Source organism: Psittacula echo (assembly GCF_963264785.1).
Source record: "Psittacula echo genome assembly, chromosome: Z".
In the NCBI taxonomy this organism is placed as follows: Eukaryota; Metazoa; Chordata; class Aves; order Psittaciformes; family Psittacidae; genus Psittacula; species Psittacula echo.
In genome coordinates this window covers 103,305,063-103,327,046 of record NC_137742.1, presented here as the reverse complement: position 1 = coordinate 103,327,046, position 21,984 = coordinate 103,305,063, and the positions used below count along the sequence as shown (strand labels likewise).

General features: G+C 43.6%; 1 protein-coding gene across 2 annotated transcripts in view; it reads left to right on the top strand.

Moving 5' to 3' along the window:
- The first annotated feature begins 4,902 nt into the window (after positions 1-4,902).
- The window catches only part of ZCCHC14 (zinc finger CCHC-type containing 14), a 55,055-nt gene continuing 37,973 nt past the window's right edge, over positions 4,903-21,984 (top strand). For both annotated transcript variants that reach the window (XM_080638130.1, XM_080638131.1), the window contains exons 1-2: positions 4,903-5,978; positions 19,252-19,375. In XM_080638130.1, the coding sequence (XP_080494256.1) occupies positions 5,415-5,978; positions 19,252-19,375 (688 nt within the window). In that variant the 5' untranslated portion in view covers positions 4,903-5,414. The remainder of the gene's footprint in view (positions 5,979-19,251; positions 19,376-21,984) is intronic.

Sequence of the window (21,984 nt, the reverse complement as noted above, 5' to 3'; positions counted from 1 at the left end):
AGAAGTAGTTGAGTGAACATGCCATAGCAATATTTATCTTTCCCTTCCGTATAACAGCGAGGACAGCACGCAATGCTATTGCTCCTGTCACTGCATCCCAGCAGAAATGAGACAGGAGAGTGCAGGGTGGAGCTGCAGGACCAAAATGCTTCACTGAGGCTGAGTGGGGAAGGGAATGGGAGAGGTGGGCATCGAGCAGGCCAGAATGGGTGGTTTTATGTGGCAATAGGGAGCAAGGTTTTGGCAGAGGGCAGCCAGGAAGGGCATGATGAGACAGGCAGGGGATGATCAACAGTGGAAACTTTGGTAGAGGTGGGATAGAGCAAAGAAAATACAAGGAGGTGGCTCTGTGTAGCACAAAAGGAGCCAGAAGCTCAAAGGGTGAAAGTCCACGGAGGTGCCATTCACACACAGAGAGCTGGTTCAGAAGTATGCTTTCTCTCAGCATATTTCCCCAAAGGGAGGAAAGCTGGCTTGGGGGTAGAACCCACACAGGGGAAGGATGCCCATCAGTTAACCCATACCCAGTGAGACCAAGCCAGCAGCGGGTTCATCTAGGGCTTTGCAAGTCATTTTGGTAGAAGACTCAGAATTTCCAAGCTGAATTTCTGGCAGAAGTGCTAATATTTAGGAGGTCTAGAAATGCCAAACATGCAAAACCTGCCCACTTAATCACCAGTGTTGAACAGCCTCCTAAAGGAACTAGGGAACTTTTAAAATGTGATAGATAAAAGCTCTGAAAAAGTCCCTATGGAGGAATCCTGTGGGCTGGGAGCAATGAGCACAAGATAGATGTGGGTAACGCCACTGGCCTTTTAACCAGCAACCTCCTGAACAAAGCTCCCCCTCTCATTTCAGTGGCAGAGATTCTCACCTCCTGCTGAATCCTTTCACTCTGGACTCGCACTGTATTATTTTAGTCCATTTTTATATGCTTTTGGACATTCCAAGTTGCATTGAGTCAAACTCACATAAAGAAAAAATCATACTGATGGATTTGGCTACATTTGCTCTGACATGCTGTTTAAAGGGAATGAAACACTTCAGCTGGGCTTCTTAGTTAAACAGGATTGAGGAAACTGAGTACAAGAATTCAGACCCTTAAGACAGCGGGTGAGAATGAAAGGAGATGCATCCAGTGTTGAAGAAAGTGGCCCTCTCCCCTCGCCTGATGGAGACATTCAGTGACACCCTCTGCATGTTCTGAAAATCAGAGGAAAATAACTGTGCTTTCATAGAATCACAGAATGGTTTGGGTTGGAAAGGACCTTAAGATCATCCAGTTCCAACCCCCCTGCCATGGGCAGGGACACCTCACACTAAACCATGTCATACAAGGCCTCATCCAACCTGGCCTTGAACACTGCCAAGGATGGAGCATTCACAACCTCCCTGGGCAACCCATTCCAGCCTCACCACCCTCACAGTAAAGAATTTCTTCCTTAGATCCAATCTAAACTTCCCCTGTTTAAGTTTGAACCCGTTACCCCTTGTCCTGTCACTACAGTCCCTGATGAAGAGTCCATCCCCAGCATCCTTGTAGGCCCCCTTCAGATACTGGAAGGCTGCTATGAGGTCTCCACGCAGCTTCTCTTCTCCAGGCTGAACAGCCCCAACTTTCTCAGCCTCTCTTCATACGGGAGGTGCTCCAGCCCCTGATCATGCTCGTGGCCTCCTCTGGACTTGTTCCAACAGTTCCATGTCCTTTTGATGTTGAGGACACCAGAACTGCACACAGTGCTCCAAGTGAGGTCTCCCGAGAGCAGAGTAGAGGGGCAGGATCACCTCCGTCGACCTGCTGGTCACGCTCCTCTTGATGCAGCCCAGGATACGGTTGCTTTCTGGGCTGTGAGCGCACACTGCAGCCGGCTCATGTTCATTTTCTCATCGACCAACACCCCCAAGTCCTTCTCTGCAGGGCTGCTCTGAATCTCTTCTCTGCCCAACCTGTAGCTGTGCCTGGGATTGCTCCGACTCAGGTGTAGGACCTTGCACTTGGTTAAACTTCATCAGGTTGGCATCAGCCCACCTCACAAGGGTGTCGAGGTCCCTCTGGATCCCATCCCTTCCCTCCGGCGTATCAATCAAACCACACAGCTTGGTGTCATCGGCAAACTTGCTGAGGGCGCACTCAATCCCACTGTCCATGTCACCGACAAAGATGTTGAACAAGACCTGCCCCAACACTGATCCCTGAGGGACACCACTCGTTACCGGTCTCCAGCCGGACATTGAGCCATTGACCACAACTCTTTGCGTGCGGCCATCCAGCCAGTTCTTTATCTGTTATTGTCTACTGATCACTCTGACAAGGAATCTTCCCCAGCTGTTTGTCTCAAACAAACAAGGGGAATTTACAGGATGAGAGGAGATGCTGCATACAGAACGAAACAAGGAGCCAGCTCTGGTATCCTGAGGGCTCTTATGGGATCATGGCTCTCCAGGGACCCCAGAACGACCTTCACTCACAACCCGCTGCCTTGAGCAAGTGGTAACACGAGCTCTTAAAAAGCTGATTTATGCTGCTGAGGGCAACTCCTTGCTTTGCCTGCTGGCTAGCCAGGAATTCTTGGTGGCTTGTGACAGAATCATATGTTATGCTCCATTCCGTTTCCTCTGGCTTCATCCAAAGCCACTTGTAATGAGAGAAAAGGCTCCCAGTTCGTATACTACACTTCAGATTAGGGATTGTCTTGCTGTCTGGCATCGAGGACAAACAATTTCTGCTCTGGCTGCAAACCACACCTGTACTCACTCTTTAAGCAGCAAAATTCTCATTGCAACTTTCATTTGGCTTAGATCTGGTTCCCAAGAAGAAGAGTTTAAACTTTCACCTTGCTACAGACCAGGCAATCATCAGATAACCCGACTTTGAGCACAGCGTAGCCCTGTCAGGATGGATTAATGCTGGGATAAAGACACCAACATAAGCAGAAAAGCCACCAAAGAACTCAGTCTCCTTATGTCTACTGCTGCGAATCAATGCAAACCTTTCCTAAGGCTCTGAGAGCACTTCCTCTGTTTTCCGCATTATCCCTTCCTCCAACAGACAATACTGGGCACGGCAGGAAAAGGAAGCACATATGGTTTGCACTCAACGACAGATCACTACAAGGAAAGGACACAGAGAGGCTGTGGGATTTTCAAGGACCCTCTCACAGCAGGAGTCTGTGGCACAGAAGCAGAGTTGTGTAGCTTTACAATATATGACATTATGCAGACTCAGTAAGCATCCTTTGACTGCTTACTCTTGCATTTCAGTACGGCTTCAATAAGCGCACTTGATGGTCTCAGATATTCCACAGGGAAATAAAAAAGGATAAACTACCAACATTTGGAATTTGTGGTGTGGCAGTTTGCCTTTGCAAGGTGTATAATGAAGTTTCCAATAAACCATCACCCAAAGGAATAAGCCTTTTTCTCTTATACAATACCAACACAAGTGTTCACACAGCTCACGTGACAGAAAGCAGCCCGCATCTTGGCGCAGTGGGCATCCCATAAAGATCAACTCAAAGCAAAATGCAATTGTGCTTCTAAAAACAACAGTGTCAGAGGTTTTGTTTTGTGCAGCAATATTGCACTTGCTAAAATAAAACACTCGCTCCCCATCTTCCAAGATTACCATCATATAAAACCCAAGTCTGGAATCATTCTTTGCCTGCCTGGGGCTGCATTTAAGAATGTTATTCCTGGCCTGCTCCACTTAAAGATCACTACCCGTATCATTTATCTGGCTGATGTGCAGCCTGGCTACCAGGCTGCAGCAGACACACAGCCAAGTCCCATGGAAAAATGGTCTGGAAAGAAAAGAAATGATGTGTTGGCCTCTTGGTTGCTGGATGCCATCCATGCAACCCATAGTCAAGCCTGAAAACGATAAAGCTGCTTCACAAAGTAAACTGCTGTCAACCAGAACCCCAGTTTAGAGTGGGAATGTGCATGCGTGTGGGAAAAAACCATTTTAAGAGGCTTTCAGTGTGGCTTATTTTCCACATTTTTAAAGGTAATCTGAAATCAACTGCCCAATTGGCTTGGACCGCAGAGTGTGGGTTGGTTTGGTGAGGCTGCTCAGGCAAACGCTGGTGCCAAAAGCTGTTGGCATTACAAACCTAGCAGCATCTCATGCCATATTGCACCCTTCTGCTATGCCTTTGAGGCTCTTCACCATCCTAAAACAACAGCTAAGAGAAGAGGGCAGCAAGGCCATTCCCTCTGCTACTCCATAAGCTCCTCCTGTCTTGAATGAGGATGCTTTTGACTACAAAGCAAGGGAAGAGGGACACACTGGCCCACATTACAGCAAGCAACGAGCACAGCAAGGCAGTCAGTCAGCCAGGCCCTTCTCCAGGGTGACCCTCTCCCTGAGGGGGTGACAGGAGCCTCAGGCCCACCTCAGCCACTAGAGCTCCTCCGCGGTGTCCAGAGCAAGGCACAGCCCTGCCCTGAGGGGGTCACTGCCTCAGGCCCGGTCCCACAGACGATGGCAGCACTGGGACACCCAGCAGCGCTACGTGCCCCCACGGCCTGAGTGGAGAGACGCAACCTCTCCGACGCGCGACAACGCTCCGCACAAAAGAACCATCACCCGGCCCCTCGCCTATTTAAGGGTCCTTTCGACCAATCAGCTCCAGGGGCGGGATTAACGCGGGCTATAAGGTGTTGATTGACGAGCCTCTGATTCGCCTCATCTCAGCGGAGAGGGAGTGGGTGGAGCTAGCGTGTCGGCAGCCAATCACCAGGCGCGCGTAGACAGCCCAGCCAATCGCTGTGGTGGAGGGCGCGGCCTGCCGCGGGGTCAGACCGGGAGTGAAGCGCTTCACCGCTCCTTCCTCTCTGCCTGCCGCTCCGCTGCCGGCTAGGACTTCTCACTGCGGGATCCCTCCGCCGCTAACCGCTGGTGTGCGCACGGGCCCGTGCCCCTCCGCCTGCTCGCTGCTTTCCAGCGAGGGATTATTTCCCGCTGTAGTGGCGGCGGCGGCGGGGCGGCTCCAGCGGGGCCCAGCGCGGCGGATGGAGGCAGCCGGCGCCCGGCTGGGAGAAGGAGCCGCCCCGTAAGGGAGGAAGGACGCGGGAGCGTAGAGGCCTGCTCGGTGCCGCCGGGCCCTACCGGGCAGGGACCCCGCGGCCAGGCCGCGCCTCAGCGCTCGGGCCTGCGCCGCCGGCGGCCTCCCTCGGCGGGGCCCGGCCCGGCCCTGCCCGCAGCCGGGGGCTGCCCCCCGCGCTCCTCGCCTCCGGGCCCCCTTGTCCCCCGGGGGCCGGGCTTGTCGGGGGGGCGGGAGCGCGGAGGGGGACGCTTAGGGGGTGTCGGGTCTTCGGGCTTACGGGCCCCCCTCGGTGCGCTGCCGCCCGCTCTCTCCGCCGCGACCCCCAGCAGGGTGTGCGCCCTCCGGGCCGGGGGAAGGCGGAGCACCATGGTGGAGAAGCGGTGCCCGCGGCTGCAGCGGGACGGCGTGTACCGCTGGTTCTCCGAGCTGCCCTCGCCGCAGCGTGTGGAGTTCCTGTGCGGCCTCCTGGACCTGTGCATCCCGCTGGAGCTGCGCTTCCTGGGCGCCTGCCTGGAGGACCTGGCCCGCAAGGACTACCACTCGCTGCGTGACTCCGAAATCAAGGCCAACAACCCCGCCGACCTGGGGAGCCTCACCAACCTGACGGACGAGGTGGTACGCAGCAAACTGTTGGTGTCTCTTGCCCTCCTCGGGTCTGCACACCGGGAGGCGGCCGGGGTCCTCTTCCGTACCCTCACCCACATCGATTCGGTCATCAACAACTATGGGCTACAACTCAACGAGGGCCGCACAGGGGATGAGTTCCTGTTGCTCTTTACAATGGCATCCAACCATCCTGCTTTCAGCTTCCACCAGAAACAGGTCCTGAGGCAAGAGCTCACCCAGATCCAGAATATCATGGCCAGCACCAGCAAGAATCCAAGCACCTCTACCCTCAACACTATGGCAACCTATCCTGGCTGCCATAAGGTGGGTATCCTGCTTTTGCACACCATGGTGGCACTGCTGCAGGGCACTGGGTTGTGTCTTAAGCTCTGGTTTTAAACCTTTCTTTTAGTACAGGCATTCTAGTGATAAATGGCAACCTAAGAGACTGGTGGCAATCACTTGGTTTGTTGATGATGGGGGTGAATAACTGAGGGCAGAAAGAGGGATGCGTGGAGTTCTTATGGGTCGTGGCATTCATGTGGGAAAAAGTTCACGAGCTGATCAACAGGCAGCAGTGTAAACCTTAACTGGTTGCTTTTGGCAGTACCTGTGCTGAGGGGACAGTCCTGCCAGTTGTGTGAATGACCAGTGATTTAGTATGGGGAGCAAACATGTAGGTTTGGAAACAAGCATCTGTTTAAAAGTTTCCCTGGAATAAGGTGGAAAGGAGGATCAGGTTAAGAAGTAACTGTCCAGTGGCAAAGGCATCTTGGCGTGTCTGGGTTTTGTTTAGACAACTGTGATGGCAAACATTCTTAGTTTCTGATACTAAAAGAAGTGTGGTGGTTGCCTGTCACTGTGAATCTCCTGGGTATTGATCTTGGTGTCACTGGTTCACTATTATTAAATTGCTGTTTGTTCATTCAGCTGCCAGCAGTTAAGGTAGACAGTAACATTTTAAGATGTGCTGTTAATTATTACATACGTTACTGAGTGCTTAAGTGCTCTTGGCCTGCTGCAACTTATGGAGTCAAACTGTCTTCTTAACTGAATTTAACCTGCTTGAAAGTTCAAGCTAAGTGCCAGCTAGGTGGGTGCATGTGATCAGTTAACAGGCTGTAGCTTTTGAGGATGTATGGTCTCAGTCAGCAAAGAACTGTGTTACCCTCCTATTGGGAAAGATGCTGTATATCTAAAGGCTATGAAAATCCCTGTGTTGGAGTAGGATCCTAAATAAAGCTTTTTCTGAGGGCTCAGTACAGATTGTGTTGAGTGTTGGATTCCAAACTGAGAGAGAAATCTGTGCTCAGACTTCCCCTGAATACAGATTTCCTTCCAGTTTTGTTTCTTTGAGCACTGCTGCTTGTAAAATTTAGATGAGTATTATTAAACTTTGTATTTCTCCTCATCTTCCCTTCCTATGTCTTTAAACAGTGCTTTTTCCTGACATTTTGTTTTAAGGGGAAAGAACAAGGTATGGGATTGCCCTTCTCTTAAGTTTAAACCTCTACGTGACTAAAACATGGAATGAAAGATTTCACACAGAGTAGAAGGGTATAATTAAAACCAGAAAAAGCTTCCTTTCAGATGCTTAACTACTTGCAACTTCCTTTATTCAAAAGATGCATGGACCTAGGCTTGGAAGGGAAGACTGTAAATCAGACACAAGTTTTCCCAAAATAAGGTGAGTAAAAAAAAGATAAAGTTCTGTGGGCAGGAACATTTTTTTAGAGTATGCTTTCAAAGCTTCACAATAGCCCACGGTTTATGTAGCTGAAAAACTCTTCCACTATTTATGTCAATCTAAGATGGATGGAGAATCCATCCTAGCATTTTTTGTGCCAGCAGTAAGCCACATAGGCCAGTCAGTTGATGTTTTTTGTTCTTCTGCACTCATTGAAGGGTTGTGTCTTTGAAAATACTTCTTTTTTTTTTTTTTTTTTTTTTTTTATTTTTTAAGAAATCAGTGTTGAATACTGGCTGCCAAGCACAGGATAGTTGGAGGGAACAAAAAAGATGACTTTGCTTTCATGGTCTCTAATATGCATTTTGTTTGAACAGGTTTCCTTTAAGATTGTTGAATATTTTCGGTGTTGATAGCTGGGTAATTTTGCTACTTTTAGAGTAAGCAGTTGGCTTAAACCAGGAGTTGGATGAAGCAAGTGGAAAAAACAATGTCTTTCTCCATTCAGCCCAGTTTAAATATGCACAAATAAATTCCAACACTGTGGACTTCGATCTTGTGATGTTACCATGTTATGTTGTGACAATACTTGTGCTGTAACATCACTTAAAAAAAACAACAATACAGATGTCAAGAGAAAGTGAGTGGCGGTGGGCTGCTGCCTGCCAAGAGTCCCGTGCTCTTCGTCTTCTTCAGAGCTGGAAGAGAGTTTCTTCCCCAGTGCCAGCACTTTCTCATCACTCCTATTGCTTTACTACAGCTGGAGCTATGCATAGCTGGTCCTTGAAGTCAGTGCTGCGTGTTAAACTCTGTGAATGCTGCTCCTGTATTGTCAAGTGTAAACCTCTTTGAGCTCATCCTTAAAAAAATGAGCTGCAGGAATGGCCACCATTTGAGGTCCTGAGAAACTTTGGGAAGCTGGAATGGCGTGGATGTGTAACGGCATGCAAATAGGGAGCTCTTTGTGAGCAGGGCTAGTTATCCTTCAGTGTTTCTCTTGTGCCAAGTGTGGGAATAGGGACTAACACTTGCGTGACCACAATTTCTTCTGTATAACTACAGTTATACTACTACTGTATATATAGTTATAACTTGTTTATTCAGGGAGTTGCAACAAAAAAAGTTGAACAGTGTTCTTGTTCCCTTTGCAGAAACAAATGGAAATGGGCTGCTTCTCCTTAAGTCCTATTAAAATATGACCCAACTTGATCTTAGCTATAACTTTTTTCCAAAGGATTGGAGCTTGCAATCCTTTTTCCACCTCCTGTCTCTTTCACATCTTGCGATGAAATCTCTCTAAGTTGTGAAGAGACTGAACAGTTGATAGAAAATTACTGCAAACATTTCATGAGCCTTCAAGTTACTTTGCATCACTAACCAACTTCATCTACCCCAAACAACTGCTCTTTGCTGTTCTCTTTTACTGTCTGCTGTAATTGCTGATTACAAGAAGGCTTCAAACAGCTGCCCATTTATTTTTGCTTTAATTTGTGCTTTTCAAAATTATTCTTGGAATATGTGAATCTTAACAGGAAAAGGTGGCTGTGGCTGGCTTTACGTAGGTCAGTAATTATTAGATTCATGGTTTCTACTTGATAGTACAAAATGAATATATTTTCCTTGCCCTAAGTAATGATAACTCTGCCCTGTCTACAGCATACTATGGCTTTAGTCTTTGTAAAGACGTTAATTTCTGCCCCTTGTCGTCTGTTTTCTTCTGGTTTTGAATGGTGCCACTGCTTGCAGGGCTTGAATTGTAAATTCTTCAAACCTTTTGGCTGTAGGCGTGAAATCTGGGGTGGTAGTATGGTTTTTAAAGATTGAAACGATGCAGATTGTTTTCAAATGCAGCCCAGTCATATGTCTGAGGAATCAGGTCTTTAAAAACTTTTGTTCCTGAGATTAACAGTAATAGGCTTTCTTTTAACTGGAAATGATGCAACTGAGTTTTTAGGCTAATTTTGCACCTGAAGATGCCTATTCAGGTGTCTTATACCTTGACACAAGGGAGATGGTTTTCTGGCCAGCCATCTGAAGGCTCATTTCTATGCTGATGTATAGTGCTTGGAGCTGCAAATTCTGCTGTCTTCCTACAGGAGAGGGAGCTGGGAGCAACAGGGCACGCAAAAACCAGTAGTCGAATGTCTCTTGCTGTGCGTGTACCTATGCAGGCGCTTTGACAGGCAAACTGCCACTGCTGAATTTGTGACCAACAGAAAAGGGAGAAATGTTTGAGCTGTCTCCTAACGTCTTGAACCACACATTCAGACTTCTGGTGTGCATGGCTTGTGACAACAAACATCTGACTTTGCTATAGGTGAAAACTTAATCACTCGGGACATAGCTCCCAGAACTAAAGGAGAAGTTATTAATGAAACTGTCACTGTGTATTTCTTGACCTTGATTTCATCCACTGAGATCATTCTGTAAAACCAAGGAAATAAGATAATGCTTTGGTTGCTTACTTAGCTGTGCTAGCCAGCTATGGCAGGAGCTCCTCAGTGTCATTAGTGCCATGATCTGGTTGAGGCTTCAGCTGCAGAACTGGGGTCATAAATAGTAGGTCTGACTATAGTTTGTTTGCAGCTCAAAGGAAATAGGAGTCAGTGACACTGTAGTTATGTGGCTGTTTCAGGTTGGTATCTTATGAATGGGGAAAAAGGGTTCTTGCCGAGTCAGTTTCCAAATACTGCACCAACATCTATTTCAAGTTCCTAGCATAAGATGCTATTTTACACTTGTGTTAATTCAGTAGTATCATCCAAACCTTCAAAATAACTAAAGATTGTATACTGGGAGTGGTGCAGAGCTGATGTTCTGAGAGGTCCATTTCAAATAACTACACTTTTCTGCACTGTTCGCCTCAGATGATTGAAGTTACGTACTCCATCTTCAGAAATAGTCTGATTTTTATTTCCTCTGAAAATGATGAGTTGGAAAAAAGCCCTATTACTTATTGGGTTGAAACTGAGTCCTTAAGGCCTCACAGAGTCGGCAATCTAACTATTCAGGGATCTATGCCAGCTGCCATTATGGCTTTTTTGCTAGCTTTGTGTGGATAGAATAAATATGAGAAACCTAATTTTCAGCCTCCTTACCCACTGAACATATTTCGTAGCTTTAGATTTCATAGCTTTGGTGGATTACCATGTTAATAGCAGTTAGCTAGGATTAGAGGTGTTTACTCACTGATATAGTAGTTGCTATCTCAGGAATTACCTCATTTTCAAAAACATACAAACCTCACCTCAGAAGCTGTAGGGGCAGGTTTTGCAGCTTCCAGCTGGGGACATGTGCCAGTCTTTGCATGTCCTTTTGGTATTCTAGGTACTTGAGGCAACACTGTTTACACACACCTCTTCAGGTTCCAGTTAAGAAATGTGAGGTTTGCAGTTCTGGCTCACTTACTGATACTCTTGTTTGAAAGTTTTTGTGACTCTGATAAAATGATTGAGTCTCAAACTTGCCATATTTTCAGAAATGAGCTTGGCATACAAAGGAATCCTTGGAAGACAACAGTGTGTAATAACAATGTTAATTGCCACCAAATTCACTTTGCCTGATTGTTGAGTTTAAGAACCTAAATTAGTTTGCTTGGGAATAGACTTTGCATCCAAACATCAGGGCCAGTGCAGCCAAAAAATCTGTGTTGAGCTAATAATGTTGTTGTTTTTTCTGTGAACTGTTTTCCCATATTTTTGTGCAGGCTGAATCAAGTTTTGGTTTCAAGAGTGCATTTCACTTCACTTTTTAAATTGACTCTTTTTTTCTTTCCTTTTCTCCTACTAATTACCTTGTAACTGTTAGTTGTCACTTAAGCAGCATTGAAGTTGCTTATCTCTCCTTAGAAGGCCTTATCTCTCCTGGAATTAAAAGGCCTCTTGTAAGGTGTCAGGTGTTTTGAACTGTACCATACTTCAAACTGATTTAATTGAAGCTGTAAAAGCTCTGTGGAGATCTGCTTGGAAAAGCAGAGGCCAACAGTAATTAACCACACCTAACAAGCATTCCAGTGTCCAACTTCAAAGGTACTGAACAGCATCCTTTTTTGGCAGAATTTAGCCATTTGCTTTAGTGTTAGGGTAGAGCTCTGGTTCCTCTATGGACTTCTCAGTGCTTCAGTATCTGTGTTATTTTCCCCTTGAGTGCTCTGTAAAGGGATGTGTATAGTCATATTCTGTATGCAAATACTGCACTGTACATTTTACTACTTGCTCTTGAGTGCTTTTTCTCCTCCAAAAAAAAAAAAAAAGAGGCAAATATGGGAATGTTATTGCCAAGAATATAGTTAAGCATTTCTATGACTCCATTTCTATGAATCCACAGAAATGCTAGATCTAATTTGTCTGTTGAAATGAGAACCATTGTCACACTTAAACTAGAATTTCACTTTACTCTTAAGCAAAAGAATTGGAACAAGTCAGATTGAACTTGTTCTCTGTTTAGATTTGAAATGGGTATTAAATCTAGCAAAGAGATGCTGATATGGTTCAGATACATATTTCTTTGCATGGGTTTTGTAATGAGCAAACATCAGAATTCCTTGCTCTTGCCTCATGCTAAAATAGAATTTTTGCTTCGGTCCCATTGGTGTGGTTATCTGACAGCAAGCATTGGAAGAGATCTACTTAATTGGGTGTTCTGGCCAATAATGGGCTTCAGGATATTTGTAAATAGCTGAAGTGATCTGGAAATAATAAGATCAATTACTTAAGAGTAGATCTCAATTTGAATTAAAGACCTGCCAAGTCATGGTGATAAATAGTGAAAGTGAACATTTTTCATGCATATTATAAATTATTTTCCAGTGTTGCCTTTTTTCCACCGTAGTAGTTTTATTACACTCAAGCCATTACTTAAGTGGTTATTGGGGAGGAGGGAGGAGGAAGGAGAAATCCAGTTCAGTGGATTTGTGTCTTGTCAGATAGCATCTGCCAACCTTGTTAATTTGTGAGTTCTTGCAGAAGAGACTAGAGTGGCAATGAACCATTCTACCAGGGAAAAGCTTGCGGAGTTGTTGCTCGGTTTATGCTTCAAGTTTTAGAATTGCTTCTTTGACTGTCCTTTTACCTCCCAAATGTAAATGCTGGCCCAGTGGGAGCAATTTCCCACCCATATATTGGCGATAGAAGTAGGCTAGCTCCAAAGTCAACATACTGACATCTGCTTTTAAAACATTAAGGGATGGAGGCTTGTAGAGTTGGTAGGACCATGCTACACTTTGGATTCTCATGGTAAGTGTAAGGTGATCTTCCCTGCTGGTGGCTATGCTTTTAGGCTTTTACCTGGTGGCATTCAGGTGAAGAAACAGGGACACGCTTGTCCATCAGTGCTGGGATAGAGAGCAGTAGTACCTCTTTCAAGGTCTGGTTAAGCAGTTATCTGTTTCGATTCTGAAGTGCTTTTCATGATTGGTTTGTAAAATATAGATTTGATCTCTTTTTGTTTGTTTGAAGGGAAAATAAAAATATTTCTTGCCATCTGTCCTTTTTTATTATTAAATATGCCTGACGCACTGGAAATCTATAATGAAAGTGCCTTGTATTAGCAGTGTGAGTGAACTGGTTGCACTTGCAGCTTCTCTATGTAGTAAATTGTGGAGGATCAGGTGGATGGAACAGGCGGTTGTTGTTTTGTAGCTTATTTGTATTAATGCTTGTGGGTGTTTTTTGTTGCCTTCTATAATTTTTCCCTTTAGAGTTCAAACTTTTCACTCGATACAGCTTTTCAGCAGGAAATCTCACAAATTGTGCCTGTTTGGCATCTCCTGTGGTTAACTGTTGGAGACTGTGTAGTGGTGGCAGCAAACATTGCATTAGTTTAATATTAAAGAATTCTGAAACTTCTTTGCAGAGCACAGCTTCACTTGTTTGTGGTGAGTGCACAAACTAGTGCTGTCAGGTACTTTCAAGTGTTTCATTTGATTGTCTTGAATGACAAATACACAGCACAACGTAATTAGTCCAGTTACTCTGTGGTAGGTTTATGTTCCTAGTATTGGCAAAGTACTTGCAATTATTTAAGCGAAGGATTTAAGGTGTAAATTAGTCTATAAATTACAACTCACTTTTTTGGTCCATCTGCTCTGCTGAATTTATAATGGAGCCTTGGAGCAGGTGTGTGATTATCCTGCAGCATTTAAGTACTATATGCCTCATTTCACCCCAGTAATAGTCTCACAGGACAATAGCATGTGATCTGTTACCCCATTTCACTGTGAATTACCTTTTCACCCTTTGCGTTCAGAGATGGATACCTTTTTACCAGCTTCCCATGTGAGAAACATGGGCACACCTGACTTGGTTGACGTAGTGCTTACATCTTTTTTGGTAGACCTAGCTGTTAGAACTGCATGAATTTCTAGCACAAGCCAAACACTTTCAGTTGCATTTATGTCCCAGTTCAACAAAGAAAATAGATATAGGTAAATTTAACTGTTGAGTAGTGTTGAGGATTTCAGTAGATGTGGGAAAAGTTGGTTGTGTTTGTGACTGTTCCTTTAGCATCCTTGTGGAAGAGCCCAGATCTTCAAAAGGAGTATTTGCATATAGAAGTAACTGCAGAACTGGTGCTCGAGGCTACGGTTTCACAAGCAGCTGGGCAGACTAATGGCTTGTTGCTTTGAAGAGGAAGACAGTTGCTCAGTTTTGGTCCTCTTGGTTTTGTAGTCTCAGTAGGTTTTGAGTTTAAGGCCCATTCACTGGTTGTTTCTGGCGCAGACTTAGCCTTCTGAACAATCTCATGCCCCTGCAGAGTGACATCTGAGTGTTGGCAACGCATTTCTTTCTCAAATTATTTGGAAACATGAGTTACGTCTCTCCATTGGGAAATAGCGGCTTATCTGCCTGAGCATGCCAGTGCTGTGTTCTTGCCATCAAGCTTCTGCTGGAGCATTTTTGCAAATAGGATTGCTCCATGTTAAGGACCTTGGTGTTGACCTTAAAATAAGCTGCTGTAAATACTCATTAATATGAAAATGACAGGAGCAAAGTTGACTTTTTCCCCCCACCAGACTTCAGTGCTCCAAGCCCTGAATGCACTCTTACATGTTACCTGCATCACTCTCAAGCGTGGAGGTCAGTTTATGATTATGAAAAACCTTATTTAATGGAGGCTTCCAAGGCAAATATTGGCAGAAGCATTTATCATTGGGACTTTCCCAGTGTATCACTGGCCATTTCTGAAAACTGAGTTTTATGTGAAAATGTTTTCCTGCGTGAACAGTGTAATGCGGGACCTAAATTTCATACCTAACTAGGAATAGAAATCATATATTATTCCCTCAGATCCTATATCCGAGGTTGCATGCATACTGTAGGTAGTAAGCTATGTTGATTTTTAGTATTGGCTCTGCTTCAAACTAAGTCAGCGAATACTGTGCTATTAAACCATGCATTTTCTGTGTTCTGTTTAGTTATTTTTAAAAGGAACATATAATTGCTGTTTTGGTAAAATTCTTACCACATGAAATTTGACTTCTATCAATCCTGTTATTTTTATGAAAGATTCTGGTGTATTAAATGTCAGGGGTTGTCCCTGGGAAGCCAAGCTAACAGTTACTGAATCTGACTTCACAGGTTTACTGTTTTCCATTGACTTCCACTGTCTTGGGCATTGGCAGACCCTTTTCAGGTAGCAGTGGCTGAAGGAGAACCTATTAAAGTAACTGCTCCTGGTTATTTTGTTGTGCAGTTAATTTCTTGTTTTCTGTGTGCTTTTTGATGGATCAAGGGGGTTTATAGAGCTTTCTAGAGCTTTCTTTTTTTTTTTTTTTCCTCTCCCAAGTTGATCTATGCGTGTTAATGTATCTCTGATACTAAGGAAAAAAAAAAATCACTGCACTGCCAAAAAAAATAGTACAATTGTTTGCTGGCAGGTAGAAAGAGGAAAATGTGGTAATAGCTAAAATTCTAGCAGTGGCTTCTGGTACCTTGACGTGTTTGTAATCAACGCCTGAGTCAAAGCAATTGTTCCACTTCCTTGCTGACTCCTGGGGGTGAAGGGCTTCAGGGTGGCATTCTGTCATCATTTCATCTAGGCCTTGTTGGGAAGGATGTGCTTTTCAGTTTGGTACTGATTTTATTACGATGGAGAATGACTCACAGAAGAGTTCAGGCTGAGCCTTGGTCATTAGGTAGTGATGAATTTTCTTTGCTATTTTCAGTTATGACTATTACTTTAACTTGAAATTCAAGAGACAGTCTAGGTTTTAATCTGGACGATCAGCAGTTCATCTGTGAGCCAGATGCTTTGCTATGGAGGGAGTAGGCATCATTAAGAATTGAGTAAAAATGGTTTAAGAATCTCTTCTGCACCCATTTGAGTGGTACATCTTCTGGAGCTGTTGAAGAAGCCACTCTCATGTTAAAACAATTTATAGATAATCTAGTGAAACTATGGCTAGGTGGAACAGAGGGCTTTCCTTCTCCCCGGACCTCTACAAAATGCTGTACTCATGACAAGATTAGGCATAGTGAAGAATATTTTCTGTTCCTTTAACTCTCTGGAGTTGCTGTTGTATTTGATTTAGTCTTCATGGACTGTTTCTGCTGATGTTCTCTAATAATTTCAGTTGAAAGATCCAACGTCTTCTGTTCAGATGTCTGATGCTGTACCCTCTTAGACCTTGAATGATTCATGAATTTTTCTGCACTTGTGAAATATCACTCCTGTGGTTTTATGATCTATAGCCTGGGCCCTTCTGCTTTGTGAGGGCAGCTTATCCACCTTTACGGTGGACTCTCACTGGTTTAGAAAACAAGCCTTTAACAGTTCCTGAACAGCAGATGCTTACTCTTCAGTAGCATCTTGGCTTTCTTAAGACATGTTACAGACCCTAAAAGGCTTAAAGCAATTTACATACGATTTCTCAGAGTGTTTATCTCACTGGAATGCCTTGTTCTTTATTCAGAATCTAGTCACTGCTTACTAATGGTTGTGCTGAGCCCAGTCTATGGGATTACAGTAATGTTCAGATACAGCGAATGTTTCTCACAGAATTGGTAGGACACTGACTTTCTGCAGTTGAATATGCACAAGTCCTTTCTGGTCATCCCTCTACTGTCAAGCTTTTGCCAATGTTTCTCCTACCTCTCCTAGGAGAGTATCTTCTGCAGTTCGTAGCTCATAGGTTATTGTTCCTCTGGCTTGCTTGGCCTAAAATTGAAATAGAAAAAGAAAAGCTGTTACTATTTTGGAAATAAAACTTAGGTTTGCAAAACATTTTTCATCATTTTACTTTTCCTAAGCAAATCGAAACCTTTGCAGTATTGGTATGTTTAAGTCAGTGGAAAAAAATATTTAAAATTTGGAATGAAAGCTTCAAGCAGTCAGATTCACTGGTTATAACCCCATTCAGCTCACTAACAGAGTGCTCCATTTGGAACTAATCAGAGCTTTGTGATTTTTCTAGGCCAGTTTGAAACTGCTTTACTTTGATGTGTGGCTGAATCAGACTGTATTTGAGCTCAGTCAGTCAAGACATATGGGCTAAATTAATCTTTACCAAATATATAAAAATTAAGTCTTTATGGAAAGAACTGGAGGTTATGTATAAACAAAATGCGAACTTGAAACTGCACGTGATGCTTATCGTAAGGATGATGGAGAGAAGGGAATACTGGATAGGAGGCAATATGTTGTAACAAACTGCTTGTTTAGAGATTTTTCTGAAGCCATGTGGCTATGTTCTTACTCAGTTTCATATAAGTGTTTATATTTGCTGACTGTTCTGAATATTCAGAACCTGGTTGTTATGGATAACATAGTCTTGCCTGAATTTAATTTTCTAGCTTTCTGTGTTACTCACTTGCTCTTATGACATCTCCCATGGGCGGGAAGATGGTGGTGTCAATGCTCAGCCTGCTGAAACTTCCTCTCAGCAGCAATACACTGGAGTGAGGGTTTAATCATCTCCAGGGGACAGTGTGGAATAAGCTTGGGTAAAGGCTGACTTTGGCAAGGAGACTTAAACTATTCTTCACACTCCTCCCCCCCCCCCCCGCCCCGGATTTATGTTTAATGACTGGTCTTCCTGATGGGAAAGCTTGGTATTAAGGTTTTGTTACTGCTGGAAAGCTGTGCTGAAGAAGCATACAAGTAAACTTTATTTTTTGATCAAAAAGTAGAGTTAACAGTGCTGAAAAGGAAAGCAGGTACTTGTAATCCTGCTGCCTTCTGACACTCATCTGTCCTTCTAGATTCATTTCTTTGCATGTATAAGCTTTTGTATGGATCTCAAGTATACCAGGCCTTTCACTTGTGCTACTGCTTTAAACTGCATATAAATCTATAAACGTCAGTCTTAAAATGGAGCTTACAATAGGTAATTTTAGAGTAAGGATGTGCTATTTTCGACTTGCATTGTGTATTCTGGCTGATGTCAATGTTTAAGGCTAATGGTAGGGTGAGCAAAGTATTGTTTTAAGCTTAAATTGTCCTAAGTCACAGCAGTCTCACATAAACAGGGTCTGAGAGAGTCCTTTTCCTTCCAGGGACCTTTAGTCACTGGTATTGGTTACCATGAATAAAGGATAGCTTCTCTTGTGATGGGAGAGCACAGGTTTTCTCCTGTGATTTGTGAAAGGCTAAAATCGATGCTAAATTCTCATTACAGATCTCCATACCAGGATTTTGCATTGATACAAAATGTGGCAATTGAAATTCAAGTGATGCATTAGTTACAGTGCTTTTGTTAGTCTTAACTACCCCTTTAGAGCACACTTCCCTCTTTAAGAGACTTGAACCTTTGTGTTCAGTGCTGCTAATGTAACTGTTCATCCACTTCTGGTTCTCATTACCTAGAAAACCAGACTAATTGCCTTGCTTATGAGGCAGGCGTTGAGTGTTATGCTACAAGTAATAGATGTGTTTTTGTTGCTACCTAATTGTGAATGCTCTTGTGGACAGCAGCTTGTGGGCAGTGCTCAGTTCTGCTTCTTCTAATGACTTCTGTTTTTTTCTATAGCTTTAATGGTGAAAATAAGTGTTACTATGCTAAATGCAGTTTAGAAGGTAGGTGAAGGCCATGAGGTCTGTTTTGATGATGCAGCCTTCTGCTTTGGCATTTTTACTGTGCTGTTTTTCATTGAAATACAGTCATGATAGAAAGCTTTTAAATGGCAAAGACAATTTATTTTATTTTATTTTATTTCCCACTAAATTGAAATACATTTTTGTATTCTGTGTGGAAATACTCTGAAATGCCCAAAACAAGGAATTTGTTCACCACTTCCCATTGGCTGGTGACTTGGGAAGACAAATGCCATCGCTCTGATCATCCTCCACTTCCTTTTTATCCACCAGCTTTCTATGCTGAGCGTGATGCCATAGGGTATGGAATATCCCTTGCGCTCAGCTGTCCTGGCTGTGTCCCTTCCCAACCTCTTGTGCACCCCCAGCCTGCTCACTGCTGGGGTGAGAAACAGAAAAGGCTATGTGTAAGCACTGCTGAGCAGTAACTAAAACATCCCTGTGTTTTGTTTCCAGTGCAAATCCAAAACACAGCCCCATAACAGCTACTGTGAAGAAAATTAACTTTATCACAGCCACAACCAGCACAATGACATAACAAAAATGGGATTCGTTTTCTTCTTGAAGAGTTAAGAACTGCAGTGTGGAGAGGTTAAGGATCTTGCAATATCTCTACAGTTGACTGCTGTGTGACTATTAACAAAGAATTAAGCATTAAGTAGCTTTATAGATTAGCCAAGATAATCTAGATTTGTGAGTAGCTGCTGACTGAAACAACTCCCTTGAACTGTTACTTGTGGAATATCAGTAGTAGCACCCCTTGGTTCTAGAAGAGGCAGACTTCTGACTGCCATCAAACTGGTTCTGCTCACTCTGGAGGAAAGTGTGATGTTTGCACATTCCCTCTGTTTATTTGATTGGATTTTTGTGTCTTTCCAGGTCACGCCAAGGTCCGAGACCCCCATCAACAGTGTCAGCAACAGTCTGGAAAATGTACTACATACATCAACACATTCCATTGAGGAGTCATTACCCAAGAGGCCTTCGGGGAAACACTCCAAAGGTGTGTCCTTTTCTGCATGTGCACTTCCAATGGGGGAACAAAAGTCATGTATCTTGGTGGCAATTGGTGTTATTTCAGTTGTGACTGGAGACTGGAGTTTTGCTTCTTTACGTCTGAGCAAGGGAAGTCACAGAAGGGGTCTTGTATTAAGGCTATCGGTGAAAAATGGTCATCAGGAGACAAGTATGTTTATTTTTCTGTTGGGGAAATAAGCAAGAGCATTCCTTATGAGCTGAAATACCAGCTTAGCTCTCATGGAGTACTGTATTCTCAGAGTGACTGTCTCTTGACACTCCACCTCTCATTCTTATAGTAGCAGGTTATTTCTTGGATGAAACATATGGTGTGTTGCTTTACTGGGGAGAGGAGAAGGCATTTGAAGCAGCAGTTAGGTTTCTACTTCCACCTCTCTCTTAGTTCCAGAATGTGTAAGTGAGAAGCTGGGAGAAGAGGAGTGGAAGACAGGAGAGAAAACTTGCACCTTTTTCATTCTCAGTGTGCACCCTGGATGTTGCTACAAAACAAGTCTTTATTTTTGCAGTGCTGACCTGGCTAAAAGCTGGGCTTAGCAAATTAGCGTTAACAAGTCTGTGTTCCATTTCCACACTCCAGGCTATGATTACAAATATTAAAATGTTGAGGTGAAAATGTGACTAATAGTAATTTTTTTTTTCAACGCGTATGAAAAGCACTGTTAAGTGAGGAAAGCCTTTGAACTGTGAGCTGCTGTTTGTAGTAGCAAATAGCTACTTTTTGTGGCATTAATAAAAATAGCTCTGTACGGCAGAGCTAATGTAGGGGAAATGCACCATTGCATTAGCAGCACTAGTATATTGCCTTCAAATGTCATTGTATTGCCATGGACCATATAAATTCTTTTTTATTTGGAGTTTATTTTTATTCGGAGTTGGTCTCTGCCACTGGCTTTCTGCATTGCCTTGCAAATATAGTTTAATGCTGCATAAATGGTGATGGATTTCAAAGGGCATCTACACTCAGAGGAGCTGATCTGGATCAGAAAGGGTTACATGTCCCAAGAAAATGTTCTTAGCTTGCCTGGACCAGGCATCCTTTTCTGTGACACACTCGACTAGAATCCCAGAAGCCGTAAGCAGCAGTAATTTTTTACAGCAGAATAGTGCTGTAAGTTGCTATTTCTCCAGCTGTAAAAACTATCAGGGTAGAAGAAAATGCACCACTAAGCAGAAGCATGGCTAAGGTTTGTGGCTTTCATCTGATTAAAAATAGGACAGGGTTCAACACTGTTTTCATTTGTACTCGGTGATTGCTATTCCAGTGCCATATATGCCAAGATTAGTCATGGTGCACTGTGAAAATTAATTAGGTTTTCCTCTGATGTTTTTCTTTTATAGAATACCTCCTTAGTTTTCAGAGAATGTAGCTTTTTAGTTTATAGATTGCCTCAGAGATAGCGGTAAAAGAAGTCATGAAACAAATACAGTTTTCTTACTAACTGGTACTCTGCTTTCTGGTTCACCAGCAGAAAAGATTGTGTTGAGTTCTCCTTGATGTATGATGTATCTGGTAGGGAGTTCTGCCTCTTCAGGTTGGAGTAACACTGAAGATTGTTTGCCAGCCTGGAGCCACCACTGCTCACTTGAATTTCTGATTCTCATAGCAAACAGATACATCTTTTAATTTAGCAGGACCCACAAACTTTTTAACCTAAAGTACATGATATTGTCATGCGAGTATAGGATGGACAGGTTGTGTGACCAGTTGTGTAATTCTTGTGTTGATATTTTCTAGTGAGCCTTGTTTCAGACAGCTTGAGAGGACAGGATTGCTTCTCACCTACGGTCAGAAATAGTGAGCTGCCTAAGTCAGTCGTTCCATTCTTGGCAAAGTACTGGAATTGGAAGTGTCTCAGTTAAAAAGGCTGTAGCTGAAACAGAAGAAAAATGAGAAACTGCACGTTTCATTAACTATCTGTTGTGCTTAGATGAATTAGAGGCAGTTTGTATTAATCCAGTGAATGGTTTTAATCCTGATTTGCAGAAATGTTAGTAATTTAACATACTCGGTACGTAGTTGAACAGTGAATGGGTTTGTAGTAAGCTTGGACCTGAAATCTGTCAGTGGCTGTATCTCTGCTAAACCACACTTTGAATCTAGCTTTTAGTATAAAAGATTTCTAGTTTGTATATTGAAGACAGATGAGAAGAGTGGAGTATATTGCTGAATACCCCTATACCAACTGTGGTGGGAGTCTGTTTGCACTTCTGTTTGCATCAAGTGGTTAACTGGAAACATTCATGCATGCTTCATGTAGAGTCTTGTCAAGTACATAACTTCTGAATAATTTCACCGTCCTACCTGCGCAGAATATTGCTGCCTTGGGAAACAAATTTATACAATGAGTGTCACTGAGAAGCCTTTATTTCAGAGGCCCAGCTAACTATGGGAACACTGTCAGGCACTGGGCTCCTGGATCCATACTGTAATGCCCAAGTTGTTGGGAGTGGTGACCAGCTGGGGGTAATCATATGGTTATTTAGCAAAGTTCATCCATTTTTATACTGGTCCTTCAGTCTTAGTTAAAACCCCCTCTCCTTTCTGCATGTATCAGTGCTAAAGCAAGGCAGACC